At 39.0% G+C, this 25,667-nt stretch overlaps 1 protein-coding gene and 1 long non-coding RNA gene across 2 annotated transcripts; one reads left to right on the forward strand and one right to left on the reverse strand.

The window, feature by feature from the left end:
• The first annotated feature begins 285 nt into the window (after positions 1-285).
• On the forward strand, positions 286-19,124 carry LOC113961218 (betaine--homocysteine S-methyltransferase 1). The gene is made up of 8 exons (XM_027671355.1): positions 286-410; positions 5,571-5,703; positions 9,772-9,890; positions 11,918-12,109; positions 12,683-12,830; positions 13,705-13,887; positions 17,533-17,761; positions 18,202-19,124. Exons 1-8 carry the CDS (start codon positions 372-374, stop codon positions 18,374-18,376), a joined length of 1,218 nt encoding a protein of 405 aa, XP_027527156.1. The 5' UTR covers positions 286-371; the 3' UTR covers positions 18,377-19,124.
• Positions 16,536-24,669, reverse strand: LOC113961219. The gene is made up of 4 exons (XR_003532246.1): positions 24,349-24,669; positions 23,614-23,742; positions 21,548-21,649; positions 16,536-16,885 (listed from the first exon to the last, which is right to left on the reverse strand). It is a non-coding gene; the product is annotated as an uncharacterized LOC113961219 (long non-coding RNA).
• Between the last annotated feature and the right edge of the window lie 998 nt (positions 24,670-25,667).

The raw sequence follows: 25,667 nt of genomic DNA on the forward strand, positions 1-25,667 counted from the left end.
TGGGGAGCGCTGGCCTCGCACCGCTCTCCGCGACGACCTGTCCCGCCCCGCCCCTGTCCCGCCGAGCCCAGCCCTCCCGGAGGAGGGCGCCGGACCGCCCTTTGGCCGAAGGGGCAGCCCAGGGGGCACCGGCTGCCCCTCGAACTCGAGCCGGGCGGGGGCGGCGGCGGGAGGAGCAGGGCAGCCCCAGCCATGCCAGGGCGCCCTACGGGGTCAGGGGCCGGACCGGGCAGGGGGTGTCGCCCGTGGCGCTTCCCCCAGCGCCCGCCCCTTCCCGGGGCTATAAATGCGCGGCCGAAGGACGCGTCGGGCTGAGTTTCGCGCCGAGCCGTAGGAGGTTATCGGGCACCCGGCGTCTCTGGACGAGGAAGATGCTGCCGATCAGGAAGACCGCGAAACAGGGCAAAAGGGTAATTCTCCCGCCTCCCTCCCCCACCCAGCCCCCGGCGCTGCTCCCCGTGGGCAAGGGAGTGACGTCCCTGCCGTACTCCCTTCCGGCGCCCGCCGCGGTGCGGACGCTGCCCCGGCGGGACCGGGCGGTGCGGGAGAGCAGCCCCGCACCAGGAGTCTGGCAGCGGCTCAGGGCAGAGCTCCCGGCCGCCCCTCTAGCCTCCGCGGAGTCCTGCCCGTAGGCTCCCCAGGGGAGCTGCTGCTAGAGCGCCATGACCCGCGAACTGCGCCGGTTATCTCCCAGTAAGGTACTCGGTGTCTCTGCAGGTAAGGTGATCTTGTGAGAACCTAAAATAAAGCCATGATAATTATTGTAACTGTTCAGCATGGAGCCGTTTAAGACATTTGGACATCATTATGAGATAGATTAGATTGAATTAACTCTGTAATAGCTCACAGAGATTTTGTTTCTCTGAACACATAGACTGGAGCAACAGAGTTCAAGACCATTTTACCTAATAGTATTTGATATGCAAATTAAGCAGGGCTCACAACACACTGCAAATTAAAATTGTAAAGATTTTAAGGATAAACTGTCATTGAATTGGATTTCTGTCTTCAGCATCCTGCCTGCTCTATTTAAAAGCCCCAAATTGCTCTTCTCTTGATTAATATGGCTGGATATCAACAGTATTTGTAATATCAACCCAAACTCCTGTGTATCTATGCCCTTTGCTCCCTCATTAACTAAAGAAAGAAGCCAGTATAAAAAGTTACCCAGGCATCAGCCATTCAGGCCATTAAGGCAAAGCTATGAGCTTCTAAATCAAACTCTCTGACATATACTGATATTGCTACCCTGCACTGCTGCTTGGGAAGGTCAGCAGAATCATGTATCCATATTTTATTTCGAAGGACACAATTGCTATTAGTAGGGCACGTCTTACTCAGAACTGGTTTTGCACATTTTTATGTGTAGCATGTAAGTCCAGAGTATGAGAACAGAAAGATACAAGAAGAAGTCTTTCAGGTAGATGAGTTGCAAAGGAGCAAGGTTGGGGGTATTTTTTCTGCTTTTTATATTTTGGCATATACTCATACCACCTAACTTCAACACCTAGCGGAAGGTTGTAAGTTCCCCCTATAGGCAATGGACTTCTCTTGAGGGCTTACTTAAGATCTGAATAGTTGTTTTGAGATTCTTTTTCTCTCTACCAAGGAGAAGGTAGGCTATAGATAGACCAAGCAGGTTCTTCACTGACACAGTTGTATTAGGGAGGATTCGAGACATACTGAAGCTTGAAAACCCGGACACTGTTGGAACTCAATAAAGCAGATATTTATTACAAAAAGGGTGGCTTCTCCCTTGGGGGGAAGGGGAAAACCAAAGAGGAAAGTACGACACCCTACTCACTTAGGTGCCATTTATGAGATGATCTTACCCACTCCATAATACTATAAAATCCTCTGCAGCAGTTCCGGAGGGTTAGCAGGCTCCCATGATAGCAGGCATCCCCGCTAAAGGCAACTAGATCCTTCATGTAGAGCAGGCCAACCCGAACCAAAAAACCTGTCTGCTTTTTATACAATCAATGAGCACCTCTGCCCGGGAAGGCGTGGCCAGCACCACCCCACCAGAGGCTCTCAATCCCACCCTTTTAGTTATATATGTGCATCCCTTCAGCGCATGCGTGAGAACTTTAGAAATCCCCTAACGCATGCGCAGTCTGCTTTGGGGGTCTTTTCTAATTGAGTCGAGGGTCAAGCCTTCCTCCTCTCCTCTTCACCTTCTCCTTCAAATGCCCTTGGCAGACAATGAACCAATAGTAGAACACCAATTAAAATGATTTACACAGAAGTTCTCCCTCCAAGGACAAATTCTCTCTTTTATCAGTGAACTTGGCAGGGAGAATATAAACTACCACAGGTGGCTGGGGCCAAACACAGACCAAACAAAAAAGAAAAACATCAACATTCCCACTACAACAGTTCAGTTACATTCCTAAAGGTGGTTGAGGGAATATCCTCATAGGGACATTTGCACTCACTCTTTCCGTGAATAGATGGACCATGTGCTACAACTTCATTCATAGGAGCAAAGTGAAACAGTGAAAAGATGGCTCAAAAAAGGCCTTGGTTAGCTTTTTACACCTGCTGTTTCTTGTAATTTAATACCAGATTTGTGTAGTACCGGATCACCTGCCAGTATGGTTTTGACCTGGATCAGACATGAGCACACAACTGTAGGTCTCTGGGGCAGAACAAAACAATATTGATGCTGAAATTCAGCTAGCTATACACTCATTGAACCAATGGTATTTTACACAGTATATAAAGCAAAAATGGTGTGAAGAGAAGATGTCAGACACATAATAAACTTTGCAAAAAGTTATTTCCATTTTAATCCAATATGAACTGACAAAGTAAGTTTTTATTAAGTATTTTGTGCTTTGTGGTTATTTCTGCTGCCATTAGATGCCCTGATGCTAGGTTTAATGTATCACAATATATTAAGATGCCATGGTCTATTCAAACATGGCTTATGTTGCTTCTGTGTGTCAAAAGTGAAGATTATTTTAAAATGCAGTTTAAAAAAACTAGAACTGTGAAGAAAAACTGTTGTTAAATCCTGTAAGTGACTTGTTAAAAAAATCTGTTGAACTGCATTTAAGTACATATATAATAATAAATATAATACCTGTATGTGATATCAATATGTGTCTATTACTTGATGTTCAGTTAACAAGCAACAACTGAGGCTGCTTGTATGTTAAATTTTTTTTTTCTGCATACCTGTTCTCTGGATATTAAATTTCTGAAGCAAACTCCATCTACAAAAGATACTTTGGCAGGCAGGGAAAGCAGGGCTCAACCAGTGATCACTTGGGTGCCTTTCTCTCACCCCGTTTGAGGCATTTGGTTACAACTGCAAATTAGTTTATCGCAAGGACATCTTTACAAAGCCTCCTGACACTTACATTAAAACTCTTTTGCCTGTTTCCGCTGAAATAAAGATAAAAACTTGCACACTTCATTAAAGCTTTAATCAGGTCAATATTTTGGCAAGTCCACAGTGTGCAATGGAATCTGATGCAGAGGTTTGCAAGCCAGCACTTGGCCAATCTCTGCACAGCAGCACTGCACAGAGAAGTCCTGCCATCTCGCTGCAATGTCAGTGCCTGAGTCAAAAATGGTGACTCTCTCAGGCTTGGTAGGCTCCAAAGAGCCTTACACTGCTGTGCTTGGTACTGAAACTGGCGCAGTTGGCATACTGTTCCTTCTGTTTGGAAAGGCATACTCTCATCCTGCCTAAAGGGCAGGGCTGAGATGTCGTAAATGTTTGTCTTTGCTGGATGTACGGTGTAAGATAATTATATTAATGAAGGACAAAGTATCAAAAAAGAAAACCTACTAAAGGTTGAAGGCTGATTGTTAAAAAACCTTTCCACTTTGCATGAAAATCACACTTAACTCTATGTCCATGAGGCTTTTCTTTTTCCTACTCCCTCAAATTTCATCCATTGAAAGGCCAGTGTGCCGTCAAGAAAACTATGGAGAGGAATTGCAGTCTTACCTTTGATAAATTCTTTTCCTATACTCACCTTGTATATGTAGTCTTCATTCATTCATCCACTTTTTAAAATAAATAGAATTATGGTTGCAATCCAATAGCAGAAATAAACCCTATTGTGACAGCAATGTACTTTTTAGAAATTTTGAACAAGCCAATTAAGCAATGAAAGGAATAAAAAAAGTAATATATTTCAGGTGAAAACTAATGTGTTCTCATGTTTTTCAATTTAACAAAAAAAAATTTGCCACTTTCCTTGCACTAGCATGGAGTTGAAGGCAGAAGCAAGAGTAATCACAAGGTGCTGTAAGGTTTTTAATTTGGCATCTTAAAACATTTCAGGGCTGTGAAAAACAAAACAGGATTTTCTTTAATTTTGTAAATCTGGACAAGCAAACCCAGGCCTTAAAAAGACTGTCAGAAACTGCAGGCCAGCTTTTGAGATGTGTCTTGTTTGGTAGGAAAATGTTACATGATTACTTTTCTGTGATGCCTGTTGTGCCATTTGGTGTCACAAGTTATTTGTGGTAAGGCTCTATGAAGGTGGCATTTGTAGCTAAAAAACAAATGGGCTGATAAAGAGATTAGTGTGATAAGTAAAATGAATAATTTGTTCATCAAATGAATTCTTAATTAATAAAGGTTGTAATGAGTTAGAAATAAGAATGAGTTAATTGAGAGAGTTAAGCTTATTGTTTAAGCTAATGTTCCAGTGGTTCAACAGTTGCAGGATTTGTCAGGTACCCTGCTGTTTTATAATGCCTGTTCTCAGCATGTTTGCAGGGAGCAAAAGTTATGAAAGATTAACTCCAAAGTTAATGAAAAAGTAGTCCACAGCCACTTTTGGGAAAAGCCCCAACATGGTCGATCTTGAGGATAGGAGCAGCCGTCGTCTTCCCTCAGCAACAAGACTAAAAAGCCCGTGGGAGGGAAATCCAATAGTGGGAAAGCCCGCGAACTGAAAACCAGTGTGGATGAAGCCCGCAAAGCAGGGACCAAACACAACCGAACCCGTGAAATTAGAACCAATAATAGACTGACATGACTGAGAGGGAGGTGGTCACAAAGGGTATAAAGGAGAGGCTTTCAACCGTTGTGGGTGTGGACTGTGGCAAGGCAGGGGTCCTTCCGGTCACCCAGCGTGCTGATTTGCTTATTTGCCATTTTCAATAAATCCTGTATTGTTTTCCAAAATTTATCTGAGTCATTTGACTATATCATTAGTGATACTAGTATTTCATTTTAAGAACTTTTGCATATATTTTACAGAAGAATTTGAGACGCTGTTTTACTTTCATGGGAATGGAATTGGGCCATTGACTTCCAGTTCTGGGGACTGTATCTCTGAAATATAGTACAACTGACTAATGAAAAGACATAATAAAGGTGTACATATTAAAGCCTTATGCTGCAAAAGAGCACATATACCATTCTTTAAAGATAATTTCAAAAGGAAATTTATTACTTTTTACTATTACAGCAGAAGTATTTCTGGTAGCCTGCAGGTATTTATGTCTGCTTTGCAAATACAGAAAATGGCAACAAAGACAAAGGAAGGCCACAAAACTGAAGCACAGTAAGTGTTAATCTTTCCTCCTGCTTTCTTCAGGGTATTCTAGAGCGCTTGGATGCTGGAGAAATTGTGATTGGAGATGGAGGATTTGTCTTTGCTCTTGAAAAGAGGGGATATGTAAAAGCTGGGCCTTGGACTCCTGAAGCAACTGTAGAACACCCAGAAGCAGGTCAGTTCTACTGGGAAATAGTATTCATGTAGTGAATGTAAACATGGTTGGCTCAGTAATAACTATACAGGAACTCATAGTAGGTTTTCAAATAGGAGTGTTCCTTGAGTCTGTGTAATTACTTTGTTAAGAACAGCTTAGGAACTGCCCATCTTACCCCTTTTACTTGTTCTAACACTAGCCAAAAGCAGTTGACTGGGGTTTATATTCAAATTCTTATATGAATAGTGCAAACATGTAGTTTTGAAGATACCTCTTCAAAATGGTCTTCCAGTCTTCAGTAATTTGCATCTCAGGGACTTTTTGATGCAGATGTGGTTACATTTGTATTTAATAACATTAAGTGATTTCTCAGTCATGAATTTGTCCAGTCTGTCCTAGAGCTGATCATTTAAAGCTTATGATTTACAAAATCTCCTGAAAAAGAATTCTGCAGTTAACCATCTGTTTTGTTTTGTTTTAGTCATTCTAGGACTCTTACATATTTATAAGCTAAAATAGTTTTTTTATTCTTTCAGAGAAATAACAGTTTTTAATAAACATCATAATGGGAGTATTTAATGTTTCTGGCTCCACTATGAAATGGGGAATGATAGACCTCATAAGAACCTAAAAATTGCAATAAACAGATAATGGAGTAACACTCTTAAAGTGGATGGAGAAAAAAACGAATGACTATTCCACACCTTCCAGCATAAAGATTATAGTGTTTAGCATAAATAGTGCAGAAGCAGATGCTATTAACTATTTATGTATGCTTCATTACAAGAAAGCATTTGCACTAGTAATATGATGTGCAGTTAATCCCACAAGCCAATTCAGAATATCCTGGGGGAAAAAATTTTCTTTGTTCTGTGTTTGCCCTTCCAAATTAGTCTTTTTCTTCTACACATTGGAAGAAGGAAGAGGAGGGGAAAGAGAGATTCTTAGCTCTTCCTGTTGCATTGCTTTATACACCTTACCTGTTCATTCAGTCTAATTCCTCTCAGGCTTCAAGTGTCACTTATGTGTAGCATGCCTAATTTAGGGTTATGGACAGCCTTAGATAGTGCAGAGCTCCAGCAAAGGTTTAAGGATTGATGACCTAATTTGCTGACTCTCTTTGCTCATCCCAAAGAGAATTCCATTATCTCTCTCTGTTTCTTTCCACCTCTACCTTTGTCTGCCTCTGCACGTTCCAACTTACAACTCACAGCACTTATCCCATGCTCTTTATTTCCCCTTGGCTTGTTATTTTGCACCTCAAAAACCTTGACCCTCTCCACATGTCTCTTACAGGCTATTTATAAATACACCCTTCAGTGGAAATGTATTCACTGCTTTTTGGGGGGGGGGAGCTGCCTCCTCTCCATTATTGCTTTTTTGCTTCTGCATGCTCAGGGGTCATGTTACTTTGAAAGCAGGTGTAAGGAACACAAGGAGCAACTGGCTGAGCCAGTGGATGTAAAAACCATACAAACTACCAGAGCTGCTTGTTTTTATAAGGAAAGAAGGAAAAGGTGGGAAGTTCTGAGAATGCAGCAAGGGATTAAAAAAAAAATTTTAAAAAAAGTGAGTTTAAGGCCATTGTCTGTACTACGGGAGAGAAGTTTCACCAAACTGACAAGTTTAGAAATGAGATCTAAATATTTCTTCTGAGACAGATCAGGTAGTGCTTATTGCCCCTATCTCTTGTTAGCTTATATCTGTCTTTTATGGAATGTCCAACTCACAGCAGAGTGAAATGAAAACATAGTGTTATATATTATACATCTGACTCCTAAAATGCATCAGATTATGAACAATGGTTTAGTCTCATATGTGGCTCTTAGCCCCATTTCTCAAATGCTGGAGGAAAACACAGTTTCACTAGCATGCTGGAAGTCACACAAGTAAATTACCGAGTGGTTTGTGGTTTTGATAGTGCATCATGCTGTGGGTTTGATACCAACAACAGTGCATTCATTCCTCTGGTAAAAAACGATCTGCCTGAGGTTAAATGAGATTCAGGCTCATTTTTTCCCTCAAAATGTAGACCCAATCAAGAGTCTTCTGTTCACATATCTGATATTTTGGAGTATGAAGTTCCTTAATCCCGTGTGTTAGATTGTGTTTCATTTGCGTACTTATGTCACCATCCTTATTCACACAAATACCAGGCACTCTTCTAGGAATGCTAGAACCATATTTAAAGACCACCAATCATGGGGGTAAACAAATCTGGTCTGCTATTGAATATCATAGAGCATTTATGAAAATATTTGTAGATTTTTTTTTTCCTTTCCCCATTTCCTGACTGGTTTTCATCAATGCTTTCTCACTGGGGGGAATAGAAACAGAAATTACAGAGCACTAGAAACATACAGAGACAGCCCTTATATTTGGGATCAGTAGCCTATTGTAATGGTGTAGGGAAAAGAATACTCCCTAAATTATGAATCTTTGTCTCTTTGTTAAAGTATAAGAATGAAATTTGATCCCACCAGTTCATGCAGATTCCAGGGGCTTTTCACAGAATCACAGAATGTTTTGACTTGGAAGGGGTCCACAAGGATCATCAACTCCAACCCTTAAATGAATGGCCCCCGCAGGGATTGAAACCACAACCTTGGCATTACTAGCACCAGGCTCTAACCAGCTCTCAGGGACTTTTTGAAATGTAGCTCTGCTGTAACCTATGTTCCTGAAAAGATCTTTGTGACTGCTGAGAAAAGGAGCACTGTGTTAAATCACAATGGGGTAATTACAAGGCTGTAATTAGAAATTAAATACTGTACTACTAGAGAAAAGCAAGGACACTACACTTTCATTGATCCTTCAGTGAAAGCAAACATGCCTGCATGTATGCAGGTTGATTCTTGCAACTCAAACTGCTGATGTGAGCTTTTCTGGTGTGGAAAACTGTGTTTGTTGCAGCAGAAGGGAGTAATTTTATACTCATGACAAATTCGCGCATTTTCTTAATGACTCAGACTGTCCGTAGACAATGAGTTATGATAAATCAGGTCTTCAGGAAACCTTTACTAAACATCTGCCACAGAAACTGCAGTGTTCCTGTGCATGTAGGAAGTAAGTATCTTGTGTACAGTATCTAGGGAATAAATTATTCCTATATTTGGTATAAGCTGTCAAGCATTTACTTCTGTTTTACAGGATCAGTGGTGTTCTAGAAATTATTATAATTCTTATTCTGTGGATATACATATAAAATCAATTGACAGTTCCAGTTCTGTTCCTGCTGTGGCAATCACAGTGTACTGCTTACAGCCAGGAAGGCACAAACTATCATTGCAGAGCCTACTCCCAAAGTCCTAATGGAGGAAATTTGTCCATTCAAAGTAATGGCAACCTTTCCTTTAAGGTTGTTGTCTCCATAGTAAAATGTTGTCTCTGTAGTAAAATGATCATCTGCAGACATATGAGAAGAATTAACTTTGTGTTGTGAGTCACTTTTCTGGAGCAAGGAAGCATCTTTTAATTAAGGGTGTATTTAGCAAAACAGAGCTTTGATTTTGGCTGACTAGACTCTTTTAGAGTTTTGTCAAAGGAGAAAACTCAAAAATACAAAATAGAGGAAGTAATAAAACACTATATTCTTCTGTATAAATATCCTCTTGTCCCTTAATTTGTTGCCCCAATAGTTTCTTCTGTTTTCTTCTTCATAGTCTAGAAGCTAATGCAGCTGTTTCATTTGATGATCTTTTTGTCTGGTATTCCTTGTTGCTTTCATGTTCTTCTGTTATATGTCTGCTTTCCCTTCCCAAATCACTGTGCAGCTCTATAACTGGGAGGTCTGAAGGACTGCACAAAGTAGAAGATAGGCAAGGTGGCAGGCAAAGATGAATCTGCTAATTACATAGAAATCTTCAGTCATTCTTAGCAAAGAAAAATTAAGGAGAAAGTTTTCTACCTAACGTTCTGAGAGTGAGAAGAAAGAAATTCTACGCAGACTGGAGTACTGCTTCTGTGCTCTTCTAGTAAACACAGTATCACTTATTTTACAGTAACATTACATCAATAAACATTTGATTTTGGGGTAACACAATAATAACTGTACCCGACATCTGTTCTTTGTCTCTTGTTTTGCAGTTCGTCAGCTTCACCGGGAATTCCTCAGAGCTGGATCTAATGTTCTGCAGACATTCACCTTTTACGCCAGTGAGGACAAACTAGAGAACAGGGGCAATTATGTAGCTGAAAAAATAAGTGTGAGTAAAACAGTTTTGATGGTGATATGAAATGAATTGATTAATTTCAAAAGGTTTAGTAGAGAGATTATCAAGTACTTTCACAGTTTGTCATAACAGTTTTAGCAAGAAAGACAAGGACAAAAAATCCCAAACACAACAACAAAACCAACCAACCAAAAAAACCCCCTCAGAAAACACACAAGTAAAAACCTCACCAGCCTAGCAAAAAACAAACAAAAACCAAAATAAACTACCCCCCCCAAATAAAATAGGTCAAGGATGAAGAGAGTAAAGAGAATGCCCACATTGTGCTTTTTCCCATCTGAGGAGATTGGTTTACTGAAGTTTTGATACAAAGACTATAGGGAGGACTAAACACACAAAAGGCAAAAGTAGTGGGAAAAAAAAGAAAGATATGCTTTAACATCCAGAGAAATTAATAATCAGCTTCAAAAATGGTGAAGAATCCTAGCAAATAATGAGTGGCTAATTAGAACAAAATGTTTTTTAGAACCATATCTTCAATAAAGTAACAACTGAAAAAATCCAAGCTATACACTGTGGTCAATATTCCTCTTGTCCCATGTAAGGATAATCCGTTACATCAGCAGATGTACCACGCTGATGTTTCTTACCCCCTGCAAAAAGGAGTTGTAGGATGTTGGGTGTATTCACATTCCCAAGGTCCAGTGGGATTTCTGGCACAAGCATTTCTAGATAGCTCCTTTGAGAGTAGAATAGTTGCCACTGAGAGGTTTCTCTGATCCTTTCCCTTTGGTCCTATAGCACAAAATAGAGAAAATTCCCCAGGACTCAGGGAAGAAGGAATATCTTTGTATCTTGATAGCCTCAGTTAGAAATTAGAACAATCTGGACACTAGGGAAACACTTTAGGTTTAACTGAGGTCATAACAAAACATCATGACCAAATTTATCTGAAATGCTGTATCTTTACATTCAATAGATGCAACATTTTAATATCTGAAGTGGTAGTCCCAGAAACACAGTACCTCTGGAACAAGCCATGCTGCAATTCTTGCTGCCATGCAAAATTATAAAGGCTGGAGAGCACCTGGTATTGAGAATCCATTGCAGCAAACCTTTCAAAATTGATTTCCTGCCAGTTGAAGAAGCAGGTTCTTTCAGGATTTAAGTGGTTTATGGTTCCACCTCTCCGAGTTCCTGAACATGTTCCTGAGCACAAGGGAACACCATCTGTCAGCAATAGCCCTAAAAATCAGATACATCTTTTAAGGCAACCATGGAAAACTTCAGCTGAGAGAAAACTATGTAGATTCTAAGTAGTCCATGGACTGCAGAGAAACCTGTTGTAATCAGTACTTGCTATCTATCCCAAATAATGGGATAGATTTTCTCCAAATATTTTTTTCCCCAGCTTAACCTCTTTTTCCAAAGCTGTTCTGGTCATCCTGATTTACCTATAGAGGGAATCTGTCTTTCAGCTTAGGTGATTAATTAATCACAAATACTGATAAGTTTCCCTCTATTATTCTTAAATTGGTAACTTTAACATCAAATAATTAATAATATCTTTTAAAAAAATGCCTTAAATAATTCTGTATGAATATTGTATCTGATTTCTTTTAAATTATCAAAACACAAAAATACATTTAAAAAAAATCAATTGAAATTACCATATATTTTGTTTTCCATCCACAAATGTCAGAATAAAAGCACACACTTAAAGGTAACTAAATCTTTTCTAAGAGGCAAAGAAAATTCTACTTCACACCAAATACTTACTTTCCACAGAATATTTGTGTAAAATGTATTAAAGGTAATGTGTTTTTTGTAGTATTTTATAATATGATAACTTAGAGGCAGCAAGAATTTTTTTCCTAGTATTTGTTATTTTTCTTAAAGAATTTGATCTTCCTAATCAATATTATTTAAAAATCCATTTAAATTATAAAAGAATATGAAAAAGATATTATGGCTTTTGACTTTTTTTGTCCTTTTTTTTTCTCTGAAATTATATGTGTATCTCTGACCAGGTAAAATTGACATAATCTATATTCACACAGTGCCAGAAAGTGAATGAAGCTGCTTGTGACATTGCAAGAGAAGTGGCTAATGAAGGGGATGCTTTGGTGGCTGGAGGAGTCAGTCAAACACCATCATACTTAAGTTGCAAGGATAAAACAGAGGTTAAAGCAGCCTTTCAAAAACAACTAGAGGTCTTTATGAAAAAGAATGTGGACTTCCTAATTGCAGAGGTAAGTCTTTAAAAAAGTACTTGCCTTCAACTGGCACAATGTTGACTTTTAAGATGTTACTTTACTTTAGGGAGAACAACTATATATTGCTTCTTCCTTTAAAATTTTCTGCTGTGCTCTTGTCCCAGTAGTATCAGATATTTTACTAAATGCACACCACCACCTGCAGGTGTCCTAGAATAGGACCTTGAAACCTAAGTTTCTACCTCAGTCAAGTGAAATTCTATACTGGTACAAAGAGGATATAATAATGGGGTCTTTCTTCCCATACATGGTAATCAACCTAAGATGACTTTTCCAGATTAAAATAGTTCTTGGATTAATCCCTGATTTATCAAATCCTGTATGGGCAGTCTTATTCTGAAACAAAATTATCATTATGTTTAACTTACTTTTACTCACTGACTTTTAAAAATCCTTTTTTAACTGGGTGGTCAGTGAACTCAACCGAATTGTTAGTATAAATCAGAAAAGAATCAAGTCATTATATTGCTGGTGAATTTGGGGTCTGGATTAATGTATTTATGCTTCATTGCCAAGAAACTAAAGTAGTCCAGTTTTAATTTCTTTCAGTATTTTGAACATGTTGAAGAGGCCGTGTGGGCAGTTGAAGTTCTAAAAGAATCTGGAAAGCCAGTTGCAGCTACAATGTGCATTGGTCCAGAAGGAGACATGCATGGAGTGTCCCCTGGACAATGTGCTGTCCAGCTGGTAAAGGCTGGTAAGAATCTCTTTTAATATGCCCTTTAAAAGCAGGGAACAAAGTAATGTCCTTAATTATTGAGATAAATGAATGTGTATCTGAAGTAGGTAGCTTCCCAATTATATCTGATAAAAGTTTTGATTCTGTAGTAAAGTTTTTATGTGTACTTTACTAAAGCAGTCTTGTAAAAACAGATGAAAATGCAGCTATGAAATCCTTGATAATCAGAGTGCAATGGCTGGGAGCAATAGCCACAGACAGCTGATAATGAATATAGAAAAATCCTAAACCTACTCAAATTTCATTACAGACCCAGCCCCAAATTCTAGAATCACATGCAGGATCCAAAGCCACCTTTGATTCTCTGCTTATGTACTTTTGAAATGTATGAAGCATAGTTCAAACCCAGGATGAGAGAATTAAGAGGATGAAAAAAATTAATAATTTTGCCTATTCCCAGGACAAGGGGAAAGGCAGAAGAAACTAATCAGGGGCATGATGAATGATGGCACAGCGGTTTATTATATCTGTTTGGAACTACTCTTTTCCTTTCCAGTCAGAATTGAAATCCAAAGGTAGAACTTGGGTTAGGAACCTCTAACTATTTGCAGGTGTGGCTGTACATAATCAGACTTCACTGATTAAACACTGGTAAGAAAAGCAGCTGTAGAACAGGGGAAGATGTCATTCATCATCAGGAAGATAAAGAGGAGTGCAATTGAGATGCAAATGGAATGATCAACCTCAGCACAGTTGAGCTCTAACACATCTGCCTTGTTTTTATAAGGCTGGTGTAAAGATGGACTGTACTGCTTCTGGACTGCTGTGGCACAGAACTTTCACTTCCCACTTCCTGTGGAGATGTGACTTGAAGTTATTTTCCTCCTTCCAGGTGCTTCTATTGTTGGAGTCAACTGCCATTTTGATCCAGAAACTTCCCTGGAAACTGTGAAACTGATGAAAGAGGGCTTGCAGGCTGCTAAACTGAAAGCCCACCTGATGTCCCAACCACTTGCTTTCCATACACCTGATTGTGGAAAGCAGGGTTTTATTGATCTTCCAGAATTTCCCTTTGGTAAGACAAGGGTATCTTTTCTGTTGTTGTTGTATGTTTGTTTATTTATTTGTGGTTTTGTTTTATTTTATGTTCCTCTTTTTTTTTTTCCCCAGCTTTTAGTAAAGCTGACGCTGCAAAGTGTCCTTCTATACAATAGGATGAGTCCCAGTTGTCTTCTGGCATTTTCCAGGCAGATTACAGTACAGTATTGGATTAAAGATCATCCACATAGTGACAGTGCTTCACTAGTATCGCAGCATATGACTGAAAGTGAAATTACGATGAAAAGAGTTAAAATGCCATAATCTAAACTCAGTTAAAAACTTTCTTCTTCCCAGTGCTATAGAACCATGTTCAGAACAGCTATAAACAGTCCAAAGAAATGAACAAAAGCAAATACTCAAAAAAACACTATCCCACAAGGCCTATGTGTACCTGTGTAGGGATTTAATGTACAATGCATATGCAGAACTGGATATAGGTGCATGATTATTGCATAATAGTTCAGTCTTGTGAGTGTTACTGTGTAATTTAAGTGAGACTAGAGAGAAACCAGAAGGGGAACTTCAATGTTGCTAACAAATTGGCAGTTTAGAGGCTTTACAACTATGCTCAGGAGAAACTCTACAAAAATTGAAAGATTCAGCCATTTGTTGTGTATATAAGGCCTGTGTATTTAGGCTTATTTTCCCCTGCGGTGCAAAGGATCCCTTTAACATAAGGACAGAATCAGCTTACACATTTTAAGGTTGATTAGAAAAATTCTTTCTTTTTCAGATAACATACACCTTTCTTTTCAAGATCAAACTATATGGTATTAAATATTCACAACTTGAATTTGTAGAAAAAAATTAAGAGATGGATGTGATTTTTAGGAAGGTCATTGTTTTTCTTTAAATTCCTTTCTTTACATAAATGACGGAAAGAGAATAGTGAGCCTGAGGCATTCATTAAATGGTAATAACATGTCTGAGTTCTGAAAATATTCTGAGATGTTTAAAAGTGTTAGGAACCATTTATCCTATTCATTCCTTCATATAACTCCTCTGATTGCAAGCAAAAAAAGATCGAACAGATGCAGTAAGCAATCAAGTGAATTGAAAGATTCATTCTTGGATTGTATGTTTTAAGCAATCTGTATGAGATCTCCGCATTCAGAAATTTTGTGAATAATTGGCAAAGACTCATTTTGTGAATGTTTTCAATACCCAGAAGTAGCAACAGGTCACTTGATAGCAGATAAGCTGTTTGGTAAATCATCGTTAACCTGACCAACTTAACTGTTTTTTGTGAAAGGCAATATGGACAAAGAGGTATTTAGATATCTGAAGAGTACATAACCTCTGTACGGGCCAACAATATCTCAGTATCTAGGAAAGCATTAGCCATGTTGTATTGGCAAACTCCAGCATCTAGATGCCAGCAGTATTTATTTTTCTGTAGAACTTTATCCATTTTCCTGTGTTTTCCCTTCTGTGTTACTGGAATTTCTCTGAAATGTCACTAATTAAATAAGGACAATATTTTAGAAAGAAATGTCCCAGTCAGTGAAAGCACCCAATTATCTCAGAAGTAGATATATAGAGGGGGCAAATCTAAGAACAGGTTACAAACTTTTCATCAAAAACTGACGAAAATTTAAATCTCTTTTTACTATAAATTTTAACATAAAGTTAAGTTATAGATATTTAATTCTGAATAAAGCCAAGAAAAGAAATGGATTGACAGACATGGAAACAGAATGTTAGTCAATTTTGGGAAGGTGTCTTTCCATTTTAGAGAAAAGCATTTGGTGTGGGACAGTATCAAATATTTTGCAGAAGTCAAGGAAGGTGATATCAGTCGCTCTTCCCTTCTCTGCCAACACTGTAACCCCATCATAGCAGCCCAAATTTGTCAGGCAGGATTTGCCCTCAGTGAAGCCACATTGGCAGCCACCAATCAGATCCTTATTTTTCATGTGCTTTAGCATAGTTTCCATTGGATTTGATTCATGGTCTTGGTGGGCACTGAGGTGAGACTGACCCATCTGTAGTTCTCTGGGTTTTCCTTTTTTTTAAATGGGGGTTATGTTTCCCCTACTCCAATCACTGGGAACTTCACTAGACTGTCATGAGTTTTCAAATATGATGGTTAGTGGCTTATCCACTTCATCTGACAGTTCCTCGGGACCCTCAGATGCATCTCATCAGGTCACATGGATTGTGACAGGGTGGTGGAGAAGACAGGGAGACACTCTACACTGTTCCCCTGGAGTTTTGTTGCTTATAAAGGTATAAATTGAGTGCACAATGATGCATTCTTACTGTTGATCATTTGTGTAAATTTTGCACTAGTGTTTTCATGATATATGAGAGACAAGGAAATAATGAATTTTTGCTTCTGATGCTTTTTGTCAGCTCTGCAGCATTGTACACAAGCTTTTTTTTATTTGAACAGCTTTCTAAGATAGCTTAATCTAAGTTTTCCTTGTGATATTAAGACCACCTACTTTTCCTTTGTCCAGTCTTTCCCTCTAAGACCAATAATTTTCTGTTTAAGAATATTTAATTTTCTTCCTTCTGCTTTCTAATTTCTGAACCCATTTCTTAACTACACACTGGACTTAGAATGGATCTGCTTTGTATCATCTTCTAGCATTTTAGGAATTTTTGGGAGATGATATAGGGAGAAGAATCCTACCTCTCTACTGTATTACTGGAGCCTTACTGCCTTCCGACAGCTTCTTTGCCCAGTGGAGTGTTCAGTGCACAGACAGTGCACAGGCTTGCCTGATAACCGCAATGGTTCATCTCCTGCAGATGTGCATTAAGGAGTGGGAGGATTTTTATTCTTTCATTCCCATATTTTTATTCCTTAAAGTTTCTTCTTCAGTCCCTGGTCTTTTTTTTCCAGTTATGCTGCTCTTGTGCCTCCTGCCCTTTGAGGTGTGCTTTTATCTTTTCGCTTTCTATTCCTCTCCATCCACATGTCCTTCCTCTCAGCTCTGTTATCCCGTCACTCTGCTCACCACAACCTGCAACAGAGAGAAGGGTTCAAACTAAAGATTGCATCCTAACTTACCTACACACAGAACTTTCCACAAGCAATGACATGGTTTAAGGCAGCAAGATGCTTATGACTGGGATTCTAACTAAGGAATAGGCTAAGAAATAGCTACAGATCCCGGCTGAAACAATTGGCTGCCGTTAGCTGATCATGGAAAAAAAATGTAATAAGCATTCTTGAGGAATAATGAGCAGGCTTATTCCTATTCAGATAGACTGATACCTTCTACTTTCACAGATTAGTTTGTGGTAATCAGATTTCCCAGGTATTGCTTGTTAATTAGGAAACATAGCCATAACACTGAAAGTACTCCAAAATTTCAGCTAAGAACTCTGTCAGAATGGCAAGCATGCGATCAGTCTCAGAAGATACTACGTGTTTTTTTGCAAGGCCAAAAATGCTAACAAGCACAGGTCAGCAGAACACAGCACAATCAGAAAGCTAGACTTCTGAAAGTTTGCATCATTAATTCTAGGTCAGACAGTTCAAACAGGTACATCTACATCTACAATCACTTTAGCTAACAGAGTGCAAGTGTTTCAACAACATGATTTCTTACAAAAACTCTGCTGAAATGGACCATGGTGGAAACTTAAGATATGACTGTCTTTGCAGGTCTGGAGCCAAGAATTGTAACCAGATGGGACATTCAAAAATATGCAAGAAAGGCCTATGACTTAGGAATTCGTTTCATTGGAGGCTGCTGTGGATTTGAGCCATATCACATCCGAGCAATAGCTGAGGAGCTGGCTCCCGAAAGAGGATTTTTGCCAGAAGCTTCTGAGAAACATGGTAGCTGGGGCGATAACCTGAGCATGCATACCAAACCCTGGGTCAGAGCAAGGTGTGTATATCTGACCTGGAAAGCACACCTCTTGCAAAGGCTTATATTGCTCCATGCAGCAGACTGGCTTAACTCATGTGGAGGTCTAAATATCACTGTAAACATTCTATGTGTTAATAATTTTAAAGAATTAAAGCTGATCTTGGAGCAGTGAAGGAGCACTAGAGGAGCTCTTGAGAAAGTAATTTATGAAAGTGAAGATGAAAAACTGACAGGGTACTGTAGATCAGCTTCTGATGGTGAGTGGCTTACAGTATTCCTTTCAAGGATGGAAAGAATACCTTAAAGATACTTTTTAAGCATGTATCATTTTATTGCATGCTTTCATTCCTCTGTATTTAAATATAGTTAGATGACCCTTTGCAATGGTCATTTAGGCCACATTTCCTTCAGTATTGTGAGGTGCTGGGAATTTCCTCAATTTCCTTTTCTTTCCTTAGGGCAAGAAAAGAATACTGGGAGAACCTGAAGCCTGCTTCAGGAAGGCCATATTGTCCTTCCATGTCAAAGCCAGATGGCTGGGGAGTGACCAAAGGAGCCAGGGAGCTGATGCAACAGAAAGAAGCAACAACTGAACAACAGCTGAAGGAGCTCTTCCAGAAACAGAAGATCTAATCCACTGCAGTTGTGTAAATGTTAGAATGATTAATCTATAGACCATTTCATGCTTCACAAGAAAATCAGTGAAGACGAGTACTCTGCTGATTTATTACTTAAAATGTCATGAAAGAGACAAAATGCAGAAAGAATATGATTACAGAGTAAATGTGGCAAACTTTGATAATAAAATCTTTCTCTAGACAAATAGTTTAGAGAATACATAGTCAAAAGTAAGTTTGGATTCTCATAATAATTGAGCTTCTGTTAGCTAGGTGCCATTAATTGAATAGGCACATAAATACCTGGAAAGTAGTAATTGGCTCAACTCACATGTGCAAAGGGGAAAAGCCATCTCTAAATAAGGTATCAACAGACTTCAACTCCCAAGTCTGTTTTCAGTTTGGGATTATTTAGGAGCTTCCTCAGACCTCAAGATTTGTTGAGGACTACTGCAAGGACACACAAGCTGCCAATACTTCAGACACACAATTATTTGTAACACTTCCTTGATTTCAAAAGAATAAAAGGAAACTGAAAAATACATCTTGTAATAGCAATCAAAACATAAGGAGAATGAGATCTTGCAGAAATTTCTTATATGCAAGGAGAAAGGTTAAAAGAACTTTTAGGAAAGAAAAATGACATGTAAATAACTCACTGCTTTTGTCTCAAGGTACCGCATGCACAAGATTTCCTCTTCTGGAGACTAAAAGTCTTAAGAAATTACTCTGCAATTAAAAAAAAAAGTCAAATAAATTAAAAATAACATGATGGAGTAGTTTCGTATTATCTTCATACCTTAAATCATGAGACCTGAAACAGAACAACACACCTCCAGTAAAAAACTAATTTTCAAATGATGCATCTGATCTCTGGAAATCTCATTTTAAATATGTGGTTATCTCAAAATAGCAAAAAACCTGAAGGCTCGTAACATATAATTGTTTATATGAGTAGTAGAACATGCCATTACTTTAAAAAAAAAAAAGGCTGATTGATTCACTCTACAATCTTAGCTGTAACAAATGAAAAAACCCTGTTAGGAAATATCAATCTGCTTAAGTTAAGAAAACCCATGGACATTTGTACACTGATTTTGTTGAGAAGGTTTTTCATAGAAAGGGTACCAGTGTACTTGGAACCTGTAAAGGACACATTTCCATAGTTTATTTTTGTGAAATACCACACAACTTAGATTTCTCTCTATAATGTAATTCCCACCCATTCTATATTAAGGCCTTCATGAAAATCCCATTCTCTAAGTTAGTGTTGAAAGCTTTAGTTCAACTACGTTTTATGTATGTTTATTTCATTATTTCTATCCACATTGGTATTCTACAGTTCGGGAAAAAATATACAAAACTTCAATAGGGAACTTCAGTTATTCTTCTCAGACTGTTATTGGCAGACAGATTTTAAAAAAAGCCATCTCTGTTCCACAGGCTTGTAACAGATTGAAATACTAGCTGGAACTTTTGCCTGAAGCCAAAGGCAGACAAATCAAGAAAGCAGATATTTTAAAATGTAGATTATTTGGAAAGCATCCATCTAAGTATATATGCACTACATTAAACTCCTTTCCTTTCTAAATGCATCTGGGCATTACCTCTGCAGAAAGTGGAATAATGTAAAATCTATAAAACAGAAAGGCCAGATCTTTCATCATCACCAGAATGCACACAGCATTAAAGATATATGTGTGATAAAGTGGCTTAAAATACAGGCTACAATTGGTAAAGAAATGTTTTGAACAATCATTACCAATTTAGAGACTTCCTGTGGCATAGAATGCAGCTTGACCATCACACACTAACTATATAAGCAGCTAGGCTGATTTTTTTGAAACCATCAAAACATGCAAAAATTTGCATTGAAGTGAATGACTTCACAATACAGAATATTGAAGAACCTGGTATTAAGATGATAAGATTTTTGAATGTTTAGATACCCAGTTTGAAAAGGATGAATTTTAACATGCTAAGAATGATGAAAATTATGTAGAAGTGATTTGAAGACATTAAAAATGAGATCTGACCCAAGGAGGAAGCTATACATTCCCTGTTTAATTCATATCACAGGCTGGGCTTATCCAGAAATTGACAATGGGATGAAAGCAAGTTGTCAGGATGCTTTACTGATCGCTAAAGAACCCCAAACTAACAAAAAAACCCCAACGAAACAAAACAAAAAATCCAACACCTTTGCCTTAAAAAAAACCCCAAACCCAAAAACCACCAAGCAACAAAGCCAACCAAGCTTTATTTCCCATTTCTTTCTGCGTAACATCTTGATGAGGCATATAGGAACTGTTAGACATGTTACAGCTTTCACAGAATCACAGAATATGGTGAGCTGGAAGGGAGCCACAAGGGTCATTGAGTCCAACCCTTAGACCTGCAAAGGACCATTCCCAAGAGTCACACCACACGTCCATGAATATTATCCAAACACTTCTTGAACTCTGTCAGGCTTGGTGCTGTGACCACTTCCCTGGGGAGCCTGTTCCAGTGCCCAACTACCCTCTGGGTGAAGAACCTCTTTCTAATATCCAACCCAAACCTCCCCTGACGTAACTCCAGGCCATTCCCTCAGGTTCTGTCACTAGTCCCTACAGAGAAGAGATGAGTGCCTGCCCCTCCTCTTCCCCTCACAAGGAAGTTGTAACTGCAATGAGGTCTCCCCTCAGTCTCCTCTTCTCCAGGCTGAACAGACCAAGTGACCTCAGTCTCTCCTCATACGGCTTCCCCTCAAGGCCCTTCACCATCCTCTAATGATTAATTACGTGACTTGTTAAAGAGATAGGCTGACAGCACAATCCTAGGAAATTTGTTTCCTGAGAAAGCCTGTCTGAAAACTTAGATAGGAAGTGAACGGGGCTTTAGAAGGTTAGCTCCTGTATTTGGTACCCTAAGGCAGGATCATTTGTTCATAGGGGTAGGCATTTGTTTAACCTGTTTGGAAATACATCTAATGATGGAGCTTCCATGCTAGTGCCAGGCAGTCTGGTTATTTCACTATTCTTAACACGTTTTTCCTAATTTGAATATTCCTTGATGGAATTTAAATGCATTATTTCTTTTCAGCTCATTGGAGACATGAAGAATTTCTTCACTTTATCTTTGCTGAAGTCTTTCATACATTTGAAGATTTACATACATTCCTTGCTTCTCTCTCAATCAAACAGACGTTGTTCATTCATCCTTTCCCTGCGGCCTCTGAGTCTGTAGTTCATCATAAATCCAGAGATCACCTCCATCAGATCTCTTCCTATCTCTATGCTTTTTTTACCTGCAAGTGGAAGTGAAGTGATCTGAACCTTGGAAGTTTAGATCCAGAAGTGAAAACCCAAAGTCTTTGCTATCCAGAGAATAAATCTTTACTCATGAGGCTGAATGTCAGGACCCTCTGTGTAATCTCAGGTGTTGGCCTGATTTATTTGTAAACCACAGGAATGCAAGGAGAGGGTTATTGTGAAGAAGGAAATTCGTGAGTAACAAAATTTACAGAAAACATAACTTTTTTCCCTTGTTCTTTTGAAGACAAAGTTTTCTAAAAATCCTACCAAATCTGACATCCTCAGGTACCAAAATTTCTTCCTAAAGCAGTTTGTGACTCTGCCTTCTTTTCTATACTCACAGTGGCAGGTTCAGTGACATTTTTTAAATCTAAACATCAAAAGAAGTGGATTCATATATCTGTGTTGTTCTACTCCATGGACTTCATGAAATATTGAATATAAACTAATCTCATTTAATCTTGCATTAAGTATAGACAAAATCCCAAATTTTGGAACATTTAGGTTGTCCCTCCAAGTTCCTTAAAATTATCATCTCACTCCATGAGGATCAGTACAGCCAAGTCAGATATGGCAATGCACTTTCTGAGCCCTTTCTAATAACTAATGGTGTGAAACAAGGCTGTGTTCTTGCACCAACCCTATTCAGTCTTTTTCAGCATGGTGCTCCAAAGGGCCACAATGATCAGGACGGTATCTACATTCGATACCGTACTGATGGAAGCCTATTCAACCTAAGGCGACTGAAGGCCCACACTAAGACCTTAAACCATCTTGTCTGGGAGCTGCTTTATGCTGATGACGCCGCCCTTGTCGCCCACACAGAAGCAGCTCTGCAGCGTTTAACATCCTGCTTTGCAGACGCTGCTGAGCTCTTTGGGCTCGAAGTCAGCTTAAAGAAGACAGAAGTTCTCCATCAACTGGCACCTCATCATCCCCATATCACCATTGGCAAATCAGAGCTCAAATCAGTGCAGCAGTTTAATTACCTAGGTAGCCTCATCTCCTCGGATGGTAAGATTGACGGAGAGATAGACAACAGGTTAGCAAAGGCATATAATGCTTTCAGAAAGCTTCATAAAAGAGTTTGGCGAAATAAACACTTGAAGAAAAGTACAAAGATCAGTGTTTACAGAGCCATAGTGCTGTCTACTCTCTTACATGGATCTGAATCATGGGTCATCTACCGCCACCACCTGTGACTCTTAGAATGCTTCCATCAACGCTGCCTCCGCACAATCCTAAACATCCACTGGTCAGATTATGTGACCAATACATGTGTTCTAGAACAAGCAGCAATCACAAGTCTTGAGGCCATGTTGCTGAGAACACAGCTGCGTTGGGCAGGACACGTCTCAAGGATGAAGGACCACCACCTCCCTAAGATCTTGCTTTATGGTGAACTTGCCACTGGCTGCCACAAGAGAGGAGCCCCGAAGAGAAGATACAAGGACTCCAATCTCAGCCTTGGCCATATTGATCAACATAACTGGTCTACTCTGGCCTCCAGTTGGGAGGCCTGGAGACACACCATCTATAACGCTGCTGATGCTTTTGAGAAAGCACGCAGGATCACCCCGGAGGAGAAAAGACAATGCAGAAAGAATCGTGCCTTGCAGAATATACCACCTAAGGAGTCTTTCTGCTGTGCCTTTTGCAACTAGACATGTCTATCTCATATTTGCCTTTTTAGCCACCAGCGAGCTTGTAACAAACGTGGGTAGAGCCCTTCCCAAATCTTCGTTCGCGAAGCCTAGCCATGATGATGATGAAGTATAGACACCATTGAAATAGGATGGGGAGAATATTATCATAAAATATATTATTTCAGCAACTTGCTTTGCTACAAAATTCTTCACTACCTTCCCTTTATGTTCCACTTTATTGAGAGAGACGGTATTTGTCATAAATTTTATGGAATCATGATACTAAATTGTGTTAATGGTGTATACTATACCTCTATATGTACAACTCCTGAGACAGATAGCAATCAATTACATCCCAACATTAGGAATCTGCAGATGGACTTCCCATATATTTTGGTCAACTTCACCTCAGAGCTTCTGTGTCCAGTAAAGTTGAATATCTGAAAAGAAAAACAAATTTGTATAATAGGACTTGATGCAATAATGGCATAGCAGTTGCTATGAAACTAATTTCAAAGCAGATTGAGGAATGTATATTTGGAAGGTAGAAACATGACTCTTATCTCACAATTAACAAAGCAACAGCAAACACCCATCAAACGAAGATTTACAAGCATTACAAGTTGTCTCTGGGTGGTTCAAAACTGTTTTGTAGCATTTATTTGCAAACATTTGCATGTTATTGTTTCAGTGCAATTGAAGTGACAACTGTAATGTGGGAGGGAAATTCCATTATCAATTTTTATTTCTAATCAATCAATCAAACAAACAAACAAAAATATGTCAGTTTCATCCAAGAAAAAAACAAGAATAAGAAGACTCTACAATAATTTAGGTCAAGCAACGGTGTTCTTCAGCCCCATGAAGAAAAGTTTGCATGCTTGTATGAATTATGTCAGCTGGTATGCTGGAAGATCCTGTGGGCTCTTCCTACAAGCATTTCTGCAACAAAGCACTTTTCAGGAGCATCACAGTATTACAGCTCTGTGGAAAATCAAAGATGTGTCCTTTGAAGAAAAAGGCTGTTTAAAAATCATGTTTCTTACTATGTAATTTCTTCTTAGTTTTTTCTGTATGATGAAACCCCAGCAAAGCGTACTCTCCAAAGACAGGCCTGTAGCAAGCTGAGTGAATGCTGCCTCCAGGTGGCTCTGTGCATGGCTACAGCACCGGGTAAGGGAGAACCTCAAATGGCTTCTCAGGTTTGTGTATGCAGACAAAAATCAGAACAGCTGTTAATTCCTACTTAATTTCAGAACAGACTTAATTACACCTGTATTTGTTACTTAATAAGGAAGTGTTTTATTTACAAGAACTATAAAAGCTAAGTAAATCTCCAGTTGTCTCAGTCTTATTTTACTGCCAGAATAAATAGACTGGATGGAAGTTTTTCCTTGAAAATAGCCAGATCCACTTTTATTTTAAACAATCAAATGGCATACAATATAGACAAACATTTTAAATTACAAGGAACGGGACAGTGGAGAAAAAAGCTGGAACAGGGACAGGACAGACGCAAAGTGGCACTGTGTGCAATATTAAATGCTAGAAAGCACTGCATCTACCACACAACAGGGCAGAATTTAGATTTGATAGACATGAAAAGCTGTGGCCTCTGTAGTCACTGCTTTCTGCAAGGCTAGACCTTGCCAGGTTTCGTTCTGTTATCCTGGCAAGACTGCCCCATAACTGAACAGCAAATTGAGGCTATGTTCTTTAAACCTTCTATTGTTTTTCCTAATTCTTCTATTGATATGAGGATTCTGGTCTCAGACAAATAATTGTTAGTCCATCCTACTTTAATACTGCTACGCCTGTGTTTAATGTGACTGGTTCTGCTGGTTCTGCTAGGCAGACAGTACTCTTAAAGATAATTAGTATTTGCACCATTGACTTGAAAGGCAATCTGCTTTTTTTTTGGACCTGACTGTTCATACTCCATTCTGCTCAAACTCATACAGCAGCACAAAGGGTAGAAAGTGGATTAGATGTGTTTGCCTAGAAATGAAGCAACCCTTGTGTGTCATAAAGATGATACACCTGACTCTTACCCATCAGCTTCTTCCCACATGTGGGAATATAGAATATTGCAAAGGTGTGAGAGGGTGGCCGGGACAGCTCACACTCCAGTTGCCTTTGATTAGAAAATTAAAATAGTTCATCAGTCTTGTCATGTTAGCCTGTGGAAGGAACACTGCATATGAGTATGAAAGTAAAGAATTAAAATCACTTTATGCTTTACTTATGCTGAATAGAATTGTTATGAACTGCCCAAGGTGAAACAGAGTAGGAACTCAGACTTTTGATTTTTTACTTGTAACTTTTACCAGAATATTTAGCTTAATGCCTTAAGGTGTTCCCAAAA

The sequence above is a fragment of the Neopelma chrysocephalum genome, unplaced genomic scaffold (assembly GCF_003984885.1).
Source record: "Neopelma chrysocephalum unplaced genomic scaffold, ASM398488v2 Primary Assembly neopelma1_97102, whole genome shotgun sequence".
Classification (NCBI taxonomy): domain Eukaryota; kingdom Metazoa; phylum Chordata; class Aves; order Passeriformes; family Pipridae; genus Neopelma; species Neopelma chrysocephalum.